This window comes from Sebastes umbrosus, chromosome 19, assembly GCF_015220745.1.
Source record: "Sebastes umbrosus isolate fSebUmb1 chromosome 19, fSebUmb1.pri, whole genome shotgun sequence".
NCBI classification, from domain to species: Eukaryota; Metazoa; Chordata; class Actinopteri; order Perciformes; family Sebastidae; genus Sebastes; species Sebastes umbrosus.
This window is the reverse complement of record NC_051287.1, coordinates 18,397,185-18,410,181: the sequence shown is the minus strand read 5'-3', so window position 1 is coordinate 18,410,181 and position 12,997 is coordinate 18,397,185. Positions and strand designations below refer to the sequence as shown.

Genomic DNA, 12,997 nt, shown 5'->3' with positions numbered 1-12,997 from the left:
AAGGGGAACTCCACCGATTATACACATCAGCGTCTGTTCAAAGGTCCTGGGTAGTAGCTACTAATGCACATGTGGAAAAACTTGCATAAATCCTTTTGTCTGATAAATATATAAAACATTTTTTGGAGCTAGATACTGAAGAAGTTTAGGGCAACATGTGAAAAAATGATTTGGGTTTTGAGTTTAAAGTCAGAATTTTGAGATTAAAGTTCTGAGAATAAATTTAAAGAGGACCTATTTTGCTTCTGTGCTTTTTCCCCAAAGTCACAAAGCCCAAAGTCCACTCCAAAGGGAGTTACTTTCCCCCACAGAAACACTGCTCCTGAACTGCCTGAAACACCTTACTTTAAGTCCTGCCCTTTCTTCTGTAACGTGGTGATGTCACCAAGTAACACATTTGCATAAAACATGCCTAGCGGCTAGTTTGGCACGTCTCCAAGCAAAGCTAGTTAGAGCGGAGCTGGTGCGAAGTTTGAAGAGTTTGGTTCGGTTGACCAATCACAACAGAGTGGACCGGCTGACCAATCAGAGCAGAGCTGGGCATGAGCTCAAACAGAGCGTTTCAGACAGAGGGTGAGAAGAGGTGCTGCAGCACAGCTGGTGTGAGGGAAAAAGTCAATCATTAAAGCATGTAAACATGTTCTATTAGAAACCCCAAAGACAAGTATGCACCTAAAAATAAGCATAGTAGGTCCTTTTTAAAGTCAAAATGATGTCTTTAAACTCAAATGGAAAACAATCAGGTGGTTAGAAACATAGATACATAGACGGTCGGAAAGCAGTGAGTTTAACAGACCTCTTTAGCCCACTCTTCATCTCTGTTTGGGGCTAACGGCTCCAGGCTACATTAGCCGATACTAGCAATTATATACCACACCCGACTCTCAGACTAACTGTCAGCGGTTGAGTTGCATTGTGGGTAATGTAGACACCAATAAAAAAAATATCTCTGTTTCTGCTGCGTCAATTTTGATTTTATTTTTGTTAAACTGTCCCTCATGAGTCAGACAGTGTTATAGAAAACAATGCTGAATCGGTGTGTTACTGTCATAATTAGTCAAATTAAAACAATAACTGGGAAGTTCTCCAGTTGTGTTATTCTGGTGTACAATAATATACTACATACAGTAGCTAGTATCAGAAGCTTCTAATGATTCATAATAAATACTCATGACACGGTTGTCTATGAAGAGATGTGCATTTAAATATTGTATTCAAGTGTTTTAAGAAATACACAGTACAGTTCAGGAAACATTCACTGCATAAATGAGGCTACAGTACATTTTAAAAGGCAAGTTAGCATTTCTGTGGCTTTTAACGTGGTGAAACATTCTTAAGTACAAAAACACAGAGCTGCAGATTGACCTTGAATGCTGTGATGTCTTCGAACAACATGATAGCCCTGTACAAACTGTTCTTCAATGTTTTAAGTTAATACATTATTCAATTCAGTTGTCAAGTCACATTAAATGGCAAATATGAGTATACATTTAGAGGCTTGGTCATAACAAGGAACGCCTGGTTAAAATGGAGACACTGTGGCATATTTCAGAGACAACACAATTAAGACTTAAGGTGGTTAAAAGAAGCTGTTACACAAAGATGGTTTCATTAAAATTTTTAAATATTCAATATAATAATTTTCTTTTCATACAAACTACATTCACTGAGCTACCGGTTATATTTTCGAAAGCAGCAAAAGGCACTCCTGCAAAAGTGAAATTACAGTAATTTGTAGAACAATTCCCTTTAGTAATTCCCATTGCATAAGAAACAGTCTCAAAAAGACAAGTTATGCACGCCTGCAATATTGCTTTCAAATGATTTCTAACAATAAAATCTCTTATTTAGCTCAAAATATTTTGTTGCTGGTGTGCCAATTGTTTTCAGTGTTGCTGCCATCATCTAAGAAAGTTAGAAAACCTAAAACTTAAAAACATCTAGTGAACGTAACCTTGATATTCTACTGCTGAAGATCTTGATTCAGTGAAGTCCTGGCTTTATAAGGCACATTGTTAAATAAAGAGACAATGATTCATGTTTGACGGACTGTATGCATACATCCTGAGAGTTTCCCCAAACTAATTTCAGCGACAATGTGGAAACAGTGCAACAGTGAAGTTTTCCTCCAACAACATCTGCAGTCTTACTCCTCGCTTTGAACATTCAGAGTGTATAATTACACAGACGGCTCTTCTCTTTTTCTCACAGAAAGTGGCACCTGATTGGACGGTGCTTGCAGAGCGTTTTTCTGCGAGTAAACTTTAACCCTTCTTGCGCCTCTCGGTTCGGGCTTTCTATGCAGCTTTTTGTTTGACGGAGGAGAGTTTCCTGTGGAGGAACGCCTCGACGTGCGGCCAGATCTTGTTGGTTTCTGTGCCAGAGAAGATCTTTAGTACACCTTTACTCCTGGAGGGGCAAAGAAAAACAGAAATCAGTTTTTAAAGTGCAGAGTACTACCTTCAGATATTTTGTGCAGCAAATAAAACATGTAACAGAAATCAGTCATTTTTCATCCTTTTAAAGTAAACACTTTCTGTGCACTTTTATTCCGAGTCTGTACTTTTCTGTACTTCCTTCAAATGATGAACAGCCTCACAAATGCTGGGATAAAAATAAGTGGGACACTGAGCTAAGCACATCCCTATGGTTTGAGGAAACACAGAGTAATGTGTTTTCCTGCCTAATTAGTCCAGAAATAGAAATTATGATGCATTTACAAACTGGGTCCACAGCCTCGAAAGACTAGTGTCTGTACTTTTGTTTTCGTTTTGCTTGGGCTATTGACTCTGGAAAGCCTTAAAGATACCTTGGAATGTGGTTCTTAAGCATTTCTTCAGTCATGCAAGCAACGCTGAGGAATGTGGAGGGAGACCAAAGGTCAAAGTGCAATAGCATGTAGCCTTTTACCTACATTAAAGCATTTATGTGGAGTACACTTCAGTGAGATGTTACGCTGTAATGCAGTCAAACATCTGCCCATTTGTCCTCTTTGCGTTCTCCCTGTAGGGCTGCTAAATAGGTTGCCATAATAAGCAATGTCTGAATGTAGTCGACATATGTTGGTGGAGGTGTATTTTGATTTATCTGTGCTACCTGTAGTACTCTAAGACAGGCTCTGTCTGGTTTTCATAAGCCTTCAGTCTCCGTGTGACCGTCTCTGGTGTGTCATCTTCCCTCTGGACCAGAGGCTCCCCTGTCACATCATCGAGACCCTGGAGAAAACACATAAAAACACGTTTTTGGAACCGCCGTGAAACAATCAGAAAATAATGTTTTATTCTTCTGTTTCACTGCTTTGTTCTCATTAACGCCGCTCCCTCTCTTCATTCACTCAAGCTCGTCGACCATAGCTGCTCTCTTTCTCCCTCGCTTGTTGAGCCGAGGAAGAGTGGCTAACTTTGAATGCCGATGACTGTAACATATTATGCCTTAAAAGGAGCAATACGTCGTACTGACAGCTAGCATTTAAAATGAGTAACATTGGAGCCGTGATCAGTTTGTTTCATAAGTGGTGTTGAAATGGGCAGTGGACAGAACACCGGACAAAACAAAAACATACGTGTCGGACCTGAATGGAAATTTCAAAGGAGAACATACTGGCTGTAGCGTTGTTGTTGGAGGAGCCAGTCTTTCAATTTCCTTTTCTTTTCAGTTTCCTTAATCTTTAATGGCATATCATGGTCATTTTAGGATTTATTACAGTAAATATATTACGTATTGGTCCTTTAAGAAATGCTTGAGGCACTGTAACTTCCAGCTATTGCACTAGTCCACAACCCCAGGATTTGTCCAAAGCCCAAGCCCACACAACACGGACTGGTATGTAAACGCATCTCATGAACACAGATCTTTGCTTTCAAACCAGTTGACCAAGAGAAGGGACAAGGCGGATAATCGCAAAGCTGAATTATGTTAAAAGACATTTAGTGGGGTGACTTTGTGAAAACGTTTCTTGCATTTCATCCCTGAGTGTGATGTCATCTCTATGTTGCCATTGTATAGCCTACAACTTAAGCCAGAATAGCAGTTGGTCATTTGATAATGATGTCAAACAGAAACAGTAGCAGGACTTTTGACCACATCATATCTTTTCTAGCCACATCTTCACCAAAACCACAAAAGCCTGTTTCACTGCAGACATTTTGACTTGTCTTAGTAGAAAAAGCACACGTGTTACTAATACCATTAACGATGGCTCTGTTCTATTCAAGTGTCCCAGTAAGTCATGACAGTGATCCAGCATGTACAATACCAGGACCCTGAAATTGAAGCAGCTAAATTGAGTTAAACCATCATCAATTGTATTATTTACACTCTAGCTTGTAGCAAAGTGGATTTACACCAGACGGTTAACAAGTTAACGAGCTAATGTTTACCAGGTAATGTTTACCATGTTCAACATCTTAGGTTAGCATACTAAAATTAGCTAATGAACACTAAATAAATACAAAGTTCACCTGAGGCTGATGGGAATGTCATTGGTTTTGCAGGTATTTGGTCATACACTTAAGTATCAGACAAATTAAATGTTTGACTTGCTGATGGTACTAGAGGAAAAGTGAAGGTGTCCAAATATTTCAGCACTAGCCAATAAATAGAAACACGCACCACACTGGGTAGTAATGGCGTGAGGTATACATTCACATTATGACCAGCTACATCCCTTCAAAGTATCAGTCTACCCTCTTGTATATTTCAGCTGGAGATGTAGTTATGAAACATGCATGGACAGTTCCAGGAATATGACAGTGTCTTCTGTTTACTCAGAGATCATGCACAGTCCCTGAAGAGCACTTCTAGGTTGCGGGGGAACAGCATGGATGTGCGCTCCCCAAAAAATCTGCATGAAGTCTATGATTTACATGTAACACCTGAATTCATGCCTAAGACAATTCAAGTTGTTCTGAAAGCTAAAGTTGGATATCTAGTAAGAGACGTACCGGATGTTATATGAACCTCTGAGTGTGTTCACTATTTGTTCTTTTGAAGCGAAGGTGACAGCTACATAAAGAACTAGAAGAGAGAAGAAATATTGGCCTTTTTTTTTAAAAACCTTGACCTGATTCCACTTTTTATGTCTTTTCCATTGTTCTCTCTCAAACAAGACCGAGATGAATAAATTGCAGCCAATGATTAACTGTAAATGTGTTACTCATCCAGACTGTGCAGGAAATTTAGCAGGAATGTGCTGCAAGTCATGAACACACAGAGAGAGTACGTGACCACATAAGCTATGAATCATCCAAGAGTTACACAGAAACAGGTGCTCAAAACTGTACTTTGTCAACCTTAAGTGTGCATATACAGTATGTTATATATACATATGTATAGGGAGATATTAGCTTAATTAGCTACTTTCTAATAAATGTAAAAATAAATGTTGGAAGGTTAAAAACGATATGCAAAAGGACAAAAAGTCTGCAAAAGAGAACTTGGTCATGTCGATGTCAAATACTGTTTATCGTGGATAAAGTATTTTCCTGCGTCAGAGAGCTCTCTCTCTCTCTCTCTCTCTCTCTGTAGTCATGGAAACAGGGTGCAATATGCGCATAAATGATGCCGATCAAAATAACTTCAATAAAAGTATTTTTGCCTGAGACACATCTTCACAGAACTGTCAGAAACCTGAGTTCCAATAGCATGCATAATTAAATAATGAAATGGTTCTGTGCTGACAATATCTGGAAGGAGTAAGAGAGGATGTATATTTACAGGGACTTTAGGCGGGTTGAAATCAGTGTTGTAGACTCGGCCGCTGGGAAAGTGAGTCCAGCGCGAGGTGAGCCTCTCCTTGATTGTCTGGAAAGGTACATTGAGGTTGATGACTGTATCCACAGTGTAAGCACAGTCTAGAGCCTCTGCCTGGGATACTGTGCGAGGGAAACCTGGTAGAGAGACAGACGGACAGGAAAGCAAAGGCAAAAGATACAGGGAAGTAAGAAGGATATGATAAATACCCTTACCAAAATGAAGTTTATTCAAGTGTGCCATTAGTATACTTCTTTTGAACTTAAAATAAAAGGGTATACTTTCAGTTTACTTTTTATGTACTTATCAGAGATATACTTAACAAAAGTATACTTAAGCATACTTGGCTCATACTGACAAGTATACTTAAAAGTCTTCTTGGCTTATACTGACAAGTATACAGACAATTCCAAGTATATCTGGTTTATACTGACAAGTATACAGAAAGTCTAAGTATATTTGGCTCGGACTGACAAGTATGCTCAAAAATCTTGGCTCATTCTGAGAAGTAGACTTAAAAGTCTACTTGGCTTATACTGACAAGTATACAGAAAAGTCTCAGTATACTTGGCTTATACTGACAGTATACAGAAAGTCTAAGTATATTTCGCTTATACTTACAAGTATACAGACAATTCTAAGTATACTTGGTTTATACTGACAAGTATACAGAAAAGTCTATGTATATTTGGCTTATAGGCCTACTTACTTAATATTTGCTTAAGATATATTTAAGAAAAGTATAATTAAGTATTCTTGCCTTATACGCCTACAGAAAAGAATACCTGGTTTGTAGTTGTGCTTACTTTTTGATAGAGTGGCCTATTAAAGTGTGTGTTTGTAAAAGGATGTTTTGATATGACTTTACTTCAATTCATGAAGTTTTTGGATTATCCGTTCACCGTAGAGGAATGCGAGAACAACACATTTTATTTTTTTTAATCTCATCACAAATCATCAAGTCAAATAGCAAACGTAGTATGTAATACATAAATCACTGGCTAAGAACTATAAGTTAAAGTATACAAAGTATACTTTCATGAACTAAAAAGCAGGGATGCTCACAAGTCATTTTTTTGCAAGTCCGAGTCAAGTTTCAAGTCTTAACCACCATCACCAAGATTTGAATTTAGAAATACATTTAAAGGATCAATGAGTTATCTCACGGTCCTACCATCGAGCAGCCAGCTGTTCTGGTCCATCGCTCTCAGGTCACTCAGGATGAGACGAGACATGACGCCATCAGGTATCAGCTGACCCTGATCAATACAGGACTTCATCAGCAGGCCGAGCTCTGACACACACACAGAAAAACAGAAACACATATATCAGTGCCGTTTTGGTATTGTGGGTTTGAATATCTAACTGAATGTAGGAGCTATTTATTTGTTGTTTTACTACTAATAAGTAGTATTGTTTGATTTATTATTCTAGATGTTTACTTTATTTAGATAATATCTCTTTTGCTAGATATTTGTCTAGTTTAACTATTTTCTTGTTTGATATATTTAGTTTTTCGCGTAATTAATATTTTGCTTTCTTTTGTTCATGAATTGGGTAACACTGTGGGCATCCGCGGTTATACAGTATGTAGGTAGGCATGTATAGGACCAGCATGCACCTGGGTGGGCTTATGGTTTTTACCAGAACAAGAGAGGCAGCAACATCCAATGTGCTTCATTTGCTTGCATTTGCTTGCATGTGCTTCATTTGCATGGACAATGGACCCTTTTGCCTGTGTAATCCACATACCCATGGTGCGTCAGTGGTCCTTTGATTTACAGACGTAGGCAAAATTGTTGGTACTCTTCCGTTAAAGAAAGAAAAACCCACAAAGGTCACTGAAATAACTTGAAACTGAGAAAAGTAATAATAAATAAAAATTTATTGAAAATTAACTAATGAAAATGAGACATTGCTTTTGAATTTTGGTTCAACAGAATCATTTTAAAAAACAAACTAATGAAACTGGCCTGGACAAAAATGATGGTACTCTTAACTTAATATTTAGTTGCACAACCTTTTGAGGCAATCACTGCAAACAAGCGATTTCTGTAACTCTCAATGAGACTTCTGCACCTGTCGACAGGTATTTTGGCCCACTCCTCGTGAGCAAACTGCTCCAGCTGTCTCAGGTTTGAAGGGTGCCTTCTCCAGACTGCATGTTTCAGCTCCTTCCACAGATGTTCAATAGGATTTAGATCAGGGCTCATAGAAGGCCACTTCAGAATAGTCCAATGTTTTGTTCTTAGCCATTCTTGGGTGTTTTTAGCTGTGTTTTGGGTCATTATCCTGTTTGAGGACCCATGACCTGCAACTGAGACCAAACTTTCTGACACTGGGCAGCACATTTCGCTCCAGAATGCCTTGATAGTCTTCAGATTTCATTGTACCCTGCACAGATTCAAGACACCCTGTGCCAGATGCAGCAAAGCAGCCCCATAACATAACCGAGCCTCCTCCATGTTTCACATTAGGTACAGTGTTCTTTTCTTTGGATGCTTCATCTCTTCGTCTGTGAACATAGAGCTGATGTGACTTGCCAAAAAGCTCCAGTTTTGTCTCATCTGTCCAAAGGACATTCTCCCAGAAGCTTTGTGGCTTGTCAATATGCATTTTGGAAAATTCCAGTCTCGCTTTTTTATGATTTGGTGTCCTCCTGGGTCGTCTTCCATTAAGTCCACTTTGGCTCAAACAGTGACGGATGGTGCGATCTGACACTGATGTACCTTGACCTTGGAGTTCACCTCTAATCTCTTTGGAAGTTGTTCTGGGCTCTTTGGTTACCATTCGTGTTATCCGTCTCTTCGATTTGTCATCAATTTTCCTCTTGCGGCCACGTCCAGGGAGGTTGGCTACAGTCCCATGGACCTTAAACTTCTGAATAATATGAGCAGCTGTAGTCACAGGAACATCAGGCTGCTTGGAGATGGTCTTATAGCCTTTACCTTTAACATGAAGGTCTATAATGTTCTTTCTAATCTCCTGAGACAACTCTCTCCTTAGCTTTCTGTGGTCCATGTTCAGTGTGGTACACACCATGACACCAAACAGCACAGTGACTACTTTTCACCCTTTAAATAGGCAGACTGACTGATTACAAGTTTGAAGATACCTGTGATGCTATTTACAGGACACACCTTAGTTTAACATGTCCCTGTGGTCACATTATTTTACATCTTTTCTAGGGCTACCATCATTTTTGTCTAGGCCAGTTTCATCAGTTTGTTTTTTAAAATGATTCTGTTGAACCACAATTCAAAAGCAACAGCTGATTTTCATTAGTTAATTTTCAGTAAATTTTTATTTATTATTACTTTTGTCAGTTTCAAGTTATTTCAGTGACCATTGTGGGGTTTTCTTTCTTTAACGGCAGGGTACCAACAATTTTGCCTACGTCTGTAAGTTTGATTTTTATGACAAATAGCCACTACACTAACTATAATAATCATACAATCAAGCTGCACAAGCGAACATTTTTCTGCTGTAAAGCTAGAAGATTTGACATGATAACCCGGGTATGGGAGGTTAAGGAATGAGAGTTTATTTTTTTATCACTTCCACTTTAATTGGTCGGAGTCCAGCTGGAGAAAGGAATTTCCTGCAGCCTTGCAGAATCAAGCTGAATGTGCTGATATACTGCTGCTGTGGTGTAACCATAGTAAAGACCATAGGGTAGAACTAACAATAAAATATGTGCAAATTTTACAATGAAATTCAACTATTACAGCAATAACTCATATTCTGCTGAATTTTTTTCTGTTTGTTTAGCAAATGTTGTAAATGACAATGACACACTACCCGTATGCTTTAGGCCTGCACGCTGAAACAGAGCAAGGTGTTTACAAAGCAAAGGCATTGTTGCACGGCTACCAGTTTTATCAAGGCAAAGTGACCACAACTATGGAGGATTTTACTACTGGTAAGTGTATTAAAACCTTTTGTTAGAGTTAATAGGCAATGCTCACACCAAAACAAGCATTTCTAACATTCAGTATGACTTGTGGGAGGGTTAAGGAGGCAGACTCAGGAAGTGGAGGGTCACTGGTTCAGATCCAAGGACTGTTTGGGAAAATTTGAGCTGGGGGACGTCAATAACAGCTTTGACTACCAGCTGCTGCAGTGGAGCTGCCAACAATAAATTGAGGAGCTTAAAAATGTCTGTATGTGCACTGTATGAAAGTATAACAGGGCGTGATGAGTTTGCATAAATAGGGTAAGGTTTAAGTTTGATTGCACAACAAGAGTTGCAGGAGACTCCACTTTAACCCTGCATTCCTGCTATGAACCAGTTCCTCAACTCAAGATTCACTTTATTGTCATTTCACTGAGTATTTGCATACACAGAAATATTGTTTCTCCCAGCTCCTGTCAGTGCCTCGGCTGGATAAAACTACTGATTAACAACTGACAGTTATCCATATCTCTGATCTGCTCAGAAGGAATATATTTCAAACAATGTGTGCTTCCTACTGTATATTTAAAAAGTACAGAATGAATGGGTTCAACAACATGCAAAAATACATATTTAGTAACTATGAAATGTGACATTTGTCACACATTGATAATAATGATCTTTCTGTCTGCTCTGCAGATGGCTAACATTAGTATTGGTAGCCTCTTGGATGAAACTAGTTATACAGATCTGCCGCTATGTAATATAATCTTATAACACTAGATTTTATTTATTTTTGTTTATTTTTATATATACCTGTACAAACATACTATACTTCTTCATCTGTAGTCCCTCCTCTCAAAGGAGCAAAGGTTGCAGCATTCCTTATCTTTACACCTCTCTTAATCATCGTCATCCAAGGTGATATTGAAGGGGGCAGCAGTGGGCCTCCTTCCAAAGCTCAGGTGATGTGTCAGGTGAAGTGTTTGCAGTGTAAACATAATACCAATACGCTCTGTAAGTAACCCTGCAGACCAGTTTGCCCTTGGCTAAAGATAAAACACAGTTCATTTTAATCAACCTCACAGCAAGATAAAAAAAACTGGTATAAAGGAGTGGTGCTCTTATCACAGCAGCCCAGAAAAACAAACTTAGTGAGGGTATTTTTTTTTCATACTACAGTATAACTTCATGTCAATAATCTGGTTATGTTTTGAGCATGATAATGAGTATGTATATAATGTGGAATAACATTTCTGAAGTGTCTTCAGGTAACACCTGAAATAATCTGAAATTGCAGACTCTTGACTTCTTAAAAAAAAACATGTTCACCTGTCTAGATTCTATTTAAGATCACATAGCCTTGGTATGTGTTTTTTTTTTTATATAGGACACCGCTATCTTACCGGTTTTGGCGTTGATGTTGGCTCTCAAAATGTCCCCACTAGAGATGTGTTTCAGTGCAAAAGTTTTGGTTATCCGTGCCGAAACTGTTCCCTTCCCAGACCCTGGAGGTCCCATAATGACAGCACGGAAAATCCTCTGAAGAACCATCTCTTATTTGTTTATAAGTGTGAGTTTTTAAGGAGTAAAACAGCCGTATATCCTTCCAATGAATCCCCCTCTGTCTGGATGCTGCAGTCGAGGCTGGATCTGGATCTGGAGCAGGTATGACTTTATTTTCCAAGAAGTGCGCAACCAAGAGTGGGCGCGTCTTATTGCAGCCTGTCTAAGTCTAGTCTATCACAGGAGCTTTTTATTTCCCCGCAGAAACCCAAGCAGCAGGAGGAGGAGGGGATGGAGGAGGAAGAAGATGACAGTCAGATAAGGATCCACTCCTCTGACGCTGCAACTACAAGCGAAATGAGCCTCTTTCTCCATGCGTGTTGACAAACTTCCTCACCCAGACCCATGTCACTGCACACCATGTTACTGGAGATTGCATTTATTGTAGCACGGTTACGTAATCGATCTACAGAGAGAGAGGGAGAAAAGCTTGTTGGCAAGGTTGCGGTGATTATAATCCCTTCCGAGCCTCGAACAGACATGCAGACTGGCTGCTGCAGGATGCAGCTGAATAACAACCAATCTGCTCTCTCTTCTCTCAGCATCTAAAACAATAAGAGAGACATTTTTAAAGGAATTAAACACGGTTTGCAAAACATTACTGGTCCAAATAACACTTGAATCGTTCAGAAAACAGTAAATTTTGGGGTGGATTTAATCAGTCTGTTTATTAAAAGGCTTTTAATAAACAGACTAACACAATGATTAAATCCTGCTTTTAATAAAAGCAGGTTCCAAATCACTTTAATTTGCTTAATTGTATGACCACACTGTGTTATAAAACGAAAAAACATGAAAGAGTTTGTCCTTACAGTTTGTAGTAAGCCATTTGTTTACATTTAGGTGTGCAAATATGATCATTAAGCCACTCCCACAGTGTTTTACTGAGTGTGTGTCTGGCGCCATCTAGCGGTCAAAGTATGGCGGTGCAGCCTTAGTAGTGATGGGAATTACGGCTCTCTTTAGTGAGCCAGATCATTTGGCTCAGCTCACCAAAGAAGAGCCGGTTCTTTCGGCTCCCAAACGGCTCTTCATTTTACCACTTCTGCCTTTTTATAATTCAGCCAAATTTAGCTTTTGCTGTTTTGACCTATGATTACTATGTGTGCACATATATCACTTAAATTATTCAATATAATTATACTAAACCTTATAATTTCAAGAATACCATAATTTTACATGCCGCTTCGTTTCTGACTGTCACTCATCTTGTCTGCTATTCGCGCATCACTCCTTTCTCTATTTCTCTCCTCCTCTCCCTCCTGCTCTGTACCTGTAGACCGTCAGCGCGCCACGCACCTCCGCCCCTCCGCCCCTCCGCCCCTCCCTGCTTGATGGTATGATCCTTGTCTGACTTCACCTGATTGGTCACACGGATGTTAATAACACAACGTCAGTCACAGTCAGTGCATGGAGTGCATGGAGTGCCTGTGGCACGGAGAAGATCATCCTATCATTCTGCCTTGAATTAAAGGGTCTGTTTGTAACTTTCAGAAATGCTTGTTAACAGCGACACCTGTGGCCGTTAAGTCAACGAAAGTCAGCGTCGGGCTCGCGCTTGCTCGCTCTAAATAGACATGAACAAGCATCGCTCAAAACAGTGAGGTGAAACACGTCAGCTAAAACCACAATATCACTCTATATTTCACCTGCTTGGCAGTAATGTTAGCTGACCAGACCAAGGTCTCTCCATGAATCAATGCTGATCCTAGTGTTGGCTTTTCCTGCTTCAGCCTCTGGGGCTGAAGCAGGAAGAGAAACGTTATCATCTCCGACCGCGGTGGG

At 39.5% G+C, this 12,997-nt stretch overlaps 1 protein-coding gene across 1 annotated transcript; it reads right to left on the bottom strand.

The window, feature by feature from the left end:
* Positions 1-953: 953 nt before the first annotated feature.
* Positions 954-11,754, bottom strand: ak3 (adenylate kinase 3). The gene is made up of 5 exons (XM_037752094.1): positions 11,053-11,754; positions 6,926-7,045; positions 5,716-5,888; positions 3,097-3,215; positions 954-2,409 (listed from the first exon to the last, which is right to left on the bottom strand). The coding sequence occupies exons 1-5, from the start codon at positions 11,198-11,200 to the stop codon at positions 2,298-2,300; spliced, it is 672 nt and encodes a 223-aa protein (XP_037608022.1). The 5' UTR covers positions 11,201-11,754; the 3' UTR covers positions 954-2,297.
* Positions 11,755-12,997: the final 1,243 nt, after the last annotated feature.

Excerpts from the sequence above, each read along its gene's own strand:
- ak3 (XM_037752094.1), bottom strand. The coding sequence starts at position 11,200 with ATGGTTCTTCAGAGGATTTTCCGTGCTGTCATTATGGGACCTCCAGGG. Across the intron at positions 7,046-11,052 it reads CAACATCAACGCCAAAACCG|AGCTCGGCCTGCTGATGAAG; the intron begins GTAAGATAGCGG and ends TGTGTGTGTCAG. Across the intron at positions 2,410-3,096 it reads CCTGTCTTAGAGTACTACAG|GAGTAAAGGTGTACTAAAGA; the intron begins GTAGCACAGATA and ends TTGCCCCTCCAG.